The sequence below is a fragment of the Pezoporus flaviventris genome, unplaced genomic scaffold (assembly GCF_033815535.1).
Source record: "Pezoporus flaviventris isolate CSIRO_AGI_PZ_B2104156 unplaced genomic scaffold, CSIRO_AGI_Pfla_v1 ptg000031l, whole genome shotgun sequence".
Taxonomy (NCBI): domain Eukaryota; kingdom Metazoa; phylum Chordata; class Aves; order Psittaciformes; family Psittacidae; genus Pezoporus; species Pezoporus flaviventris.
In genome coordinates, this window is record NW_026892579.1 from 48,909,678 (window position 1) to 48,919,825 (window position 10,148).

A 10,148-nucleotide genomic window follows, 5' to 3' on the forward strand; every position below is an offset into this window, starting at 1 on the left:
GGTCGGTAGTAGGGGGTTCTTGGGGCGCCGCTTCAGGGACACAGCCGCCTGGCCTGTGGGGAAGGCAAAGGAACCCGGAGCTGGGCTTGGCAGTCCGTCCCCCCCCGTTCAAGACACGACGCTAGAGCTGCAGTATGAATCTCTTTAATGAGCGCGTTTTGTAAGGCACTGCTTTACCCCTCCTTTTTGGCACCTTCCCACAGTAAAACCTTCCGATGTGGAAGCAGAAATTCAATTTCTTTGCTTGTCAAGCACTCCTAACTATTGCGTCCCTGGAACTAAATCAGGTATTTGAATGACAATCTTGCCAATATTCTCGTTTTTCTCCATGGTCCTGTGTGCCTCAGCAATGTCATCCAGACGGTAAACGCTGTGGACAGCTGGTTGGAGATGAGGAGACATTCCTCTGGAAAAATACGGCAGCACCTTTTCTGTGAAGTCCTTCACCAGCTGTTCCTTATACTGAAGGAGAAAAGAAGCATTTTGAAGGTTATTACCAGTCATTTAATTCACAGAGGTATCTCTAACCACAGTGCACAGTTCTCAAGGAGATGTTTCCTGATGTTTTCATGTGAGACAGACGTGTAAGCAACTGACAGGTAAAAGTTACAAGAAGAAAACTTTTAGATTATACTTTAATTGACTGAAATTCTCCAAAACAAGTTGTATAAGCTTAGTGCAGAACCATTTAAACTCAAACTGATTAAAGTTCTTGAGAATATTATGTATTAAACCATGCAAAAATCTCTCCCAGGGCTCTGCACTGCTGTCTTTCACTGTAATATCTGAGAATTTTCTTCATAAGGTGATTCTTCTTTGGTAATTTCCAGGGATCCAAATGACCTTGGTCTCTACTTTGAAAAACGATCTGACAGGGGTTTTCTCCCCACCCACCCCTAACTTGATGAAGTTTCCTGATCACTTGAGGGTTTTTTTAATTTTTAGGCCAAGTCTTTGAACTATGGTACTTGTGAAGTATGTTAGTAAGTCCTGGGTATCATTCCTCTGATTCAGCAGCTGTAAAAGGGATGCATTTGATAGAAAAGGGAATTTACAACTTAATTTTGCAGTGTTTTCCAAAGTATGTAGTAACAGTTCAAGGTGCTGCTTTTTTTTGGTAATAATGTGTTAGATTCTGCTTTAACATTCATATCAAAAGAAAGCTCTCAAACTCACTGATTTTAAGATAAAACTGTATACACTGTTGACAGCCATTACTTGCCTTCTTGTCTCTTGATCGTAATAGACTTGTGTGGATGGCTGCTCTTTTGCTTAGCAGGCTTGAAAGCAAATCTCCATGTACTTCACCTCCACCTAGTAGTCCATAAATAATCCACCGGCCATCAGTACTCAGACAGTTGATATTCTTCTCCCAGTAAGAGCCACCAACAGGATCCAAAATTATATCTACTCCAGAACCTCAAGCAGAAACAGAAAATGTATCAACAATGTAGTTAAGCTGCATTAAAGGCAGGAGAATTTCAGGCAGAACTAAAACCTTATACTTTACAGGTACAGAATCAATCCTGCAATTCTGATTTGAATCTTTCTACTGAAATTAGGAATTGGCACAATGATTTGTGAGGAATTCTAGAATTGGGAACAAAAAATAATCATTAGATACAGGTATCTATATATAGTTAGATACATATAGATTGATATGGATATCCAGATGCAGACTGCATCATAAACCATCCCAAATGCTTAGAAAAGCTAATTTTTTCTAACAGAGAAATTTTTTTTTGTTCCTGTATTCAAGCACTTAAAAAGGCAAGTGCAAGGATCCCACAGTTCCTTGTGGAGGCAGCAATAACACAGGCACAATATTTATGCCCCAAATGAACAGAGATTCCATGCAGAAAACTGAGTGCAATTAAACTAAGGAAAGATACATTCTTGGGCTGAACAGGAATGTTCAGCCTGAATGGGCTGAACAGCCTATTCTTGGGCTGTTGGTTGTTCCAACATCATCATTATTGTCTGCTCCTTCACCAACTAAGGTGACAGTTGAAACTGAGTGTATGTGCTTGTAGATTCAGAGGTGCACACTCCTTAGCTGTAACAGTGTCTTTCACATTGAGGTTCTTACCTTGGGTGAACGCCAAGACCTTTTCACTAAAATTTTCATTCCTGTAGTTGAACCCTACAGCTGCTCCAGCTTTTTCTGTTGCTTTCAGTTTTGCTTCAGTTCCTGCTGTCACAATGGGAATAGCTTTTGCCAGTCTTACTAGATGAATGGCTGCTATACCAACTCCACTAGCTCCAGCGTGGATCAACACTTTCTCGCCCTCCCGTACTTTACCTGAAGGAGGATGTAAGGGAAACTGTTACCCCTTTGTCATCACATTTGGATTAAAACACAAGCAGTGTGGAAAATACTGAAGAGGAAACTGAAAGAGATGCCCTTAAGTGGGCTTTGTTTACATCTTCATATCCTTCATAAAAGAAACAAATGCAGAACTAACACAGCTCACAGTGTACTAACAGGACTCCATTTTACCATCTCCAGTGGAATGACTTTAGCTTGGCCCTGCTGGTTCTGGGCATCCGTCACCAAGCTGCTGAGGTGAATGCAGTCAGCCTTTTTATATCAGGACTGTCCACTGCCACCAACAGAAAACACTTGGAGGATATTACTACTGAGAAATCAGGCACTCAACAATGAAGAAATACCAGAAGTGCTGGATAATGTTAAGGAGCAGTTTTAACTATCATTTTACCATCTACCAGTTGCCCTAACACATTTGTGTTCCACTGATTGTTACTGGAAGTGAGGCACTGAGTAGTCCTGAAGGCATGGTCCTTATTGACCACAGGGCCAAAGGAAGCAACACTGCTCATAGCAAGTCTGTATTTTGGGTAGTGAGGAAAGTTACTTGTTTGTAACTGCTGTTCTTTAGTGGAGCTTTTACCTGCTGCTGCTGAAAAGGATAGGAGAAGGATATTCATCATCTGAGGAAAACCCTGGCAAGAGCTACTTTTAGTGCCTTGGTAACTCATTTTCAGAATGAAGAGTGCGAGCTTATATCTGTTTTAAATCAGCTCAGAGGGGATTTTACCTAAAATTAATATTTCTGCGAAACAAGAGAGAAGATGTTGTCTACTGTAGATTCACAAGCAATTAGTGAGAAAGTTCATTATATGGTCATGCTTGCAGCAACGTTAGAAGTAGGATGTGTTTGCAGTTGTCTGGAGAACATGTAAGTTATTTCAGGGTTTAGGCTTAATGGAAATTGCCGTCCAAGCTAAGAAATACAGATGAAAAGAAACCTGACCATCTTTCCGTATCCTTCCTTGTAAATATGCAATCAGCCGAGTAAGTTGTGACTTGGGACACGTGATCAAGTTTTGAGGATTTGGGTCTGGCATACCAGATTCTGAGCCATGTGAATGGAATGACAGAGAAGAGGTTCTTTGGAAGCAAACAGCATACAGGTGGAGGCAAGAAAGAGAGGATTTCAGAACAGAAAAGAAGACAGGCTTCCTGTGCTGGGATAGATTTGCAAATATGCTTCTCACCTACAAAGTGCAGCAGCTGAAAGGCTGTTATCCAGGCTTCAGGAATAGCTGCAGCCTGAGTAAAAGTCATATCTTTGGGAATTGGCATGAGACAGCCTTCGGGTACTGTAACGTATTCTGCCTGGCCACCTCCGGAAAGCAGAGCCATCACTGCATCACCAATCTTCCACTGGCCCCTGCAGCCAGGTCCGAGCTCAGCCACATTTCCAGCTGCTTCTAAGCCTAAAATATCGCTTGCTCCTTCAGGGGGAAGGTACTTCCCTCTCCTCTAAAATAAAACAAAAGCGAGGGCAAGGAAGGAAAAGCCATGTATCAGAGAGTGTAATGACCTGCAGTATTTCATTCACATCCAACCTAAATTCCTACTTATTTAATCCTGATTTTTGCACTGTGCAAATGCTCAGTAAGTTGAGCATCTTCTATACTCTAGCAACACTTTTTGTTTCCCAAGTAGGTTTTAGTTTTAAAACTCTATCTGGAAATTCAATCTGTTGTGAGTCCCCTTTGACCAGGCCAGTCCATACTGGAGAATTATTATGGTCCCCAGTTGCAGAGTGTGGCTTTCAGCTCAAATTAAAAAAGCTCATACTTAACAATTGGAATGTGATTTTCCCCTGCTGTAATGGAGCCAGTGAAATATTTCATGTTCATCTCAAATGCCCAGAGAATGGTCTAAGCATCTAGAAAGACCGGAGTTCTGGTTTAAATCTTTTCTTGAAAGGCAGCTGCCTTTCCATGCCACTCCAGCATTGCAGTGACCCAGACAAAAACACTTAACTGCTGAATCAACAGACATAACTTCATGAACTCTCCCATCCCATTGCTCACCAGGTCTCTGTTTTAACTCTTCAGATTTGTCAAGACTTCAGAGAAGGGCTTGAAAAAATCAGTATCATTTTCAGGTGCATTAATCTGCTTAACATACACATACCTGGAGTAAATCAGCCCTATTCAGAGCACTGGCAGAGACCTTCACAAGCACTTCTCCTTCTCCTGGGTTTGGTTTCGTCACGTGTTTCACATAGAGATTTTCTGGGCCTCCTGGGCAATCAAAATAGACAGCCAACATTTTATCTGAAAGAAAGAAAAACCAAAAAACCTGGCATGAATGCAGGCACACTTATGTGCAGCTGTAAAGTCTCAGTAATCATTAACCACAGCTCCAGAGACTCCACTTTGCAGATGAAGAATGCAAACTGTGACACAGTTCAAAGGTAGAAGAGGGGAGAGTGGCCAGAGAAAGCGGAGGAATTACAGTGCAATGAAGTATGTTAATGTTGGGACACAACTTATCATTGCAAAAGCCATTTGACAAACCACAAAGATCACCTTGCATCAAGGCACATGCTTTAATCCTGCACAGAACCATGTGTGGAGCCGGCAGTGCTCACTACCCACCTAAACTGTGAAATGTAACACACAAATGAAAACAGTCTCCCTTGCTCTGAACTCCCTGCATGATTAGGGCTCCAGTGCTCAACTGACTGAAGGACAAGGCCTCTTAAAATGGTAGACACAAATGAGATTTTAAAACTCTCAACAGAAAGAACCTTTATTGAACACATCTAAAATCACGTAAGTGCTGCTTTACAGTTCAGCCCATAGACAACAACTTGAAGATACATAAAGGCACAATGGTGATCTAGCACAAATGAAAGATAACAAATGGTTTTAAAAATTCTTATCCGTTTTGCCTCAGCAGGTGATTCCAGTGTGCCTAATTTGCGCTGGTAGAGAGTCCCGCTGCTACAGGAGTCGCTCAAGTAACTCCTCAGACACTGTTCTGGGGTCCTAGCTTTTGCACAAGCAGTTGTTAAGGTGAGCTGAGAGGTCCAGCCTTCTGCCTGGCAAAATCCAACCTGCTGCAGTCTTCCCTGTGTCCACTAGGTGGAAGGAAAGCACCAATGAGGATCCCAGTATATTGCTTTCAAATGGTCAGAAGAATTGGAAAGCAAGTTTCCAACAAAAAACAACTTAAAACTGTCAGATCTGCCAGCACTGGCCCAAAACAACAATTCAAAGAAGCTATGTGGTTCCCGAGCACAATTCGTGACTCACTTTTTTCCTGTAAAGGAAGGAAGGATGTTCTCCACACCAGGAACAAACCCAGCCGGTGTTCAGGAGCAGAATCTGATCCCGGTTCCTCCTCTTCCAACTCTTGCGATTGGCGTTCTCGAGAACAAATATGTCTCACTTTTTTTCCTGTAAAGAAGGTTGTTCTGAGCACTGGGAACAAACTGCCTCTCTCAGGAAGAGTTTGATCTCAGTTCCTCCTTTCCCAGCTCTTGCAATTGGCTGCTCCCGAGCAAGTCAGAGGGTGGAGCACGATGAGGGTGTGTTTTACTTTGGAGGGACAGGCATGAACAGAGTCAGAAATATTACTGCATCTCACCATTATTTCTACCCACGGACCTAGTCCACCGATTGAGGCACAAATCTACTTTCCCTTTTGGCACTGAGGTAGAGATCTTCTGCTCCCCCCATGTCGTAGTTTAAGCCCAGCTGGTAACTCAGAACCGTGCAGCCGCTCGCTCACTCACCCACTTCTTCCTCCCCCCAGTCCCAGAGGGATGGGGAGGAGAATCAAAAGAATGTAACTCCCACAGGTTAAGAACAGTCCAGTAACTAAGGTATAGCACAAAACCACTGCTGCTGCCACCAATAATAATAATTATAAGGGAAATAACAAGGGAAGAGAATACAACTGCTCACCACCTGCCGACTGATAGCCAGCCCTACCCGAGCAGTGATCTGGGCCTTCTGGTTAATTGCCCCCAGTTTCTATACTGGGCATGACATGCTGTGGTATGGAATACCCCTTTGGCTAGTCTGGGTCAGGTGTCCTGTCTGCTTCCACATTGCTTCTTGTGTTTCTCCTCACCTGGCAGAGCATGAGAGACTGAAAAGTTCTTGATTAGGGTAAGCATTACTGAACAACTAAAACATAGGTGTGTTATCAGCACTGTTCTCAGACTAAAGCCAAACCACAGCACTGCACCAGCTACTAAGAAGGAGAAAAAAACTGTTACAGCTGAAACTAGGACATCCCAACACAGAGGGAGGTTTGATCCAATGCCCTTGCCGTGCCAGTCCACTGGATGTGGGTGTATTTGTATGTTCTCGTGCAGAGCACTAAACTGCTGATTTGATTTCTGACCAGATATACTAAAATGGCATTAAGGGTGTGAGAGCTGTGACAGTTCTTATGTTATACAACCAACTTAGGAGGCTTTATTGTGCTTTGTTCCTGTAAGCGGTGTTCAAAGTTCACTGGCTTATGTCCACAAGCCCCATGCATTTCTACCTGATGGTTTAGGTGCATGATCACACCTCTTCCTTAAGCTTTGCTCTTTTCTCCAGAAGAAGGATCAGATCGTGCCTTTCTGTGTCCTTGTTACCAGCTCTCGACTATTTGAGTTGTCAAGGAATAAAACTGACACTTCAGAGTATTTAAACGTGATAAATTGTCTGTCTGTCCATGTCTGAGATTATTCTGTCGATTTTTTTCCCTATCAATTTTGAGATTTTGGGATTCAGGCTTTTAAACTCCTCTTTGAAATGAAACTAATTCAGAATCAAATATAGCTTAAAAGTCTTTTCTTCTCATGTGCCTCAAATAATGATTTATTTGTTTCTGCAAATGAAGAGCTCATGGAGCCTCGTCTTCTTAAGACTGATCTTCTTTGATGTCCTTTACACACAGTGTGATTCAAGCCTGGTAGGGATTTGTCCCTCCTCCCCACTCCTCACAGAACTTTGCAATCACTACAGTTCAAAATAACTTTATAGCAGTCAATGACAGTGCAAACTGTCATGTTAAAAATGTGTTTTATTTGTCATATTCAAAGATGTACAGGACAGTCTGAAAATATGTTAATGTAATGTTTTCCTTTGTCCCTTGGGTGAGTGATGCTTTGCGTAGCTGTAATGCTATTAGAGAACTTACTTTGCTTAGTGAGATTAACAGTTTTCTTACCTGGAAACAGGTGAAAAGACACATTAGAAATATTAAGCAGAGCATCCCGAACCAAATCACTTTCAATTCAGTTAGGTAACTTAGAGAATAGATGCATAGGGTAGTCCTCCTATGAGCAGTGAACCTCCAAGCATTCTTGTAAAAACAGAAGGAAACTCAGCAGTTGGAATGTTGTAAAGCAGAAGTTTCTTGCTTAAACTGAATAATGCTTCAAACTTGTATACTTTATCTCCTTGTGAGCAGTGAGAAGTTCAGGTTTTCTGCACATTCAGCTACCTTTCTCTCTAAAGTAGTCTGCTATAAAAATACAAGGAAACAAAAAAAAATCAACAACAGTAAAAATCATACACAGAATTCCTGTAATAGAGATGGGTTTTTTCAAGTTCAAATCCACCTCAGACTACACCGTACTCAAAAGCAGACAGCAGTATTTCTAGCTGACAATTAAAAATACTAATACGTGTATGCATGAGGTATTATCTGTTCCGGAGAATCAACACTGAGCACTTTATATCATTTTCAGAAATCTCTTGTAACATGAAGAAAGGCTGATTTGTTTTCTTTTCACAAAGAAATCATCCAGAACAGCAAGAATAAACTCCAGAGAATGTACTTTGTCAAAACCAATGCAAATCTGGCTCTGGAAACACTTAAACCTTACACTTTACTCAGGAACAGTGACCAGTTACAGACAAGGTGACTATTTGCAAGACCAAGTAACTTGTATGAGAACTGTTACAGGATTTTGCAAATGTTGACAGTTTTTTGCAGTCTTCCAACTTCACTCTTTCTGCCTTCCTCCCGTGGCAGTGAAGGAGCTACCATCAACTATGATATGGCTCCTGAATTTATTACTGAGCCAGCCAACCAGACCTGGGGCTAAATAACACCTTCTGGATCTGCTCCAGCTCCATTTGTAGTACTGCAGAAAAATACTAGGCTAAAGGTAATCTGAAGTTATCTTAAAATATGAGGCCTAATTCTTAGATTTAGTCTCATTAATATTGCCCTAGGTGGAATGCCGCAGAATATATATGGACTCAGTCAGAGATCAATATGATCAGACAAAAAGCCGTTTATTACAAAACCCCTTAAATGCTATTTCTTACACGCACTTACAGTGATTTGCCATATTATGATTGGATACATGTCTTGAAGACCCTTTGCAACTAGCATATAATTGGTTAAGCACAGGTGTGGGAACTTGACCTCAAAAGCTTGCCAACAGCCCACAGTTCTCATTAACTTGGTGAAATCCAGCTTCTTCTTATCTTGCTTGTTTAGGCTTCCTTGGGCCTCTCATGGCCTTGCTGGATTTTCAGACTTTAGGTACCAATTATCCATTCTCCTGTGAGAACACTGTCTCCACAGTGGAAACACTCCCTTGAAAACCTTTCTCATAAGGAAGGACCATTCTGCTTTGGTATTTTATGCCCATTTTGACCCAGTGAATAAAAACTCCTGGTCATGCGCTCAGTAAACTTAACCCAGTGGACATTCTGGAAGCTCTTTGTCCTTATATATGCCATACAGTATCAAAATGGGAAATTTGCTTCTCTGTTCGTAGCCCAGCACATAAATGTCCACCAAAATCATTTGAAGTTGATGTGCTGGCCATGCATGTCAGTGACAAAGGTTTGTAATACCTAAGCTCTCATAGAACCATCACAGCTGCTATGGCAGGCATGAGCTGGAATCATGTCTGGAGCACAAGAAAATGGAGGCTCTCTAGGCAGTGCAGTGGTGGTACAATGGTTTTGTGTCCAACCTGCTGCAAGACACAAAGTAATGGCTAAGAACTAAGGGAAAGTAGAACATTACACAAAGCAGAAGTTGCTCTGATATTTAAGGCTGAAATGAACATAGGAAGGATCCAAAACCATGGGCAATCCAATTCCCTCTTCTTCTGGTCCATCTGCAGCCAGATGCATTTTAGTTAAACAATGTTCAGGGGCTGTAAAGTGTGAAGAAGTGAAGAGGCTGCAAGGAAGGCTAGTCTTTGCCAGCCTGACACCAAGGACAGACCCACCAGCCAAGAACCAGACTTCTGAGGGCCCAGCAGGCAAATTTGGTTTTAAACCCCTAATTTTAGCCCCTAATATCCTGCTCTTGATCATAGTGTTTTAATTGTAAAAGCCTTTTGAAAAAAGGTCTGATGAAAAATTTGTCACTAAGAGTCTTACAGTTCATTCCAGGCAAAATAGCTTATGCCCCAAAACACAAAATAAATACCACTTTTAGGCATCTAAATGAGGAACAAAAGCTAAGGACACAGGGGCCTATAATTTCATTCCTATTCAGTGAAAGAAGATGGGCATATACATAGATGAAGTTGAATCTGCTCTACAAAATATTCTTTAGAAATGCCCATGAAATTCCTTAGAAATTTCTTAAATTACCCCTATGGTGAAAATCGAGGCTATTCTGGGAATCTACTCTTGTGCATTTTACCCATTTAGATTATGCAATAAAATGACTGCATTCTTGATATGGAGTCAGCATATATTACATCAGTAAGATGTGTTACCCTGTTATTTAGCTCCCCAGCCAAGGACAACGAAGAGTGGTTATTCCTTGCCAGCACCTCCACACAAAGGAAAAACTACATTTGAGATGCAGTCGGGATTCTGCAGCTGGTCTGTGAAGGGCTGGA

General features: G+C 41.7%; 1 protein-coding gene across 1 annotated transcript; it reads right to left on the reverse strand.

Moving 5' to 3' along the window:
• Positions 1 to 128: 128 nt before the first annotated feature.
• On the reverse strand, positions 129 to 5,761 carry TP53I3 (tumor protein p53 inducible protein 3). The gene is made up of 6 exons (XM_061460953.1): positions 5,578 to 5,761; positions 4,451 to 4,593; positions 3,520 to 3,787; positions 2,090 to 2,302; positions 1,223 to 1,419; positions 129 to 462 (listed from the first exon to the last, which is right to left on the reverse strand). Exons 2-6 carry the CDS (start codon positions 4,586 to 4,588, stop codon positions 262 to 264), a joined length of 1,017 nt encoding a protein of 338 aa, XP_061316937.1. The 5' UTR covers positions 4,589 to 4,593; positions 5,578 to 5,761; the 3' UTR covers positions 129 to 261.
• Between the last annotated feature and the right edge of the window lie 4,387 nt (positions 5,762 to 10,148).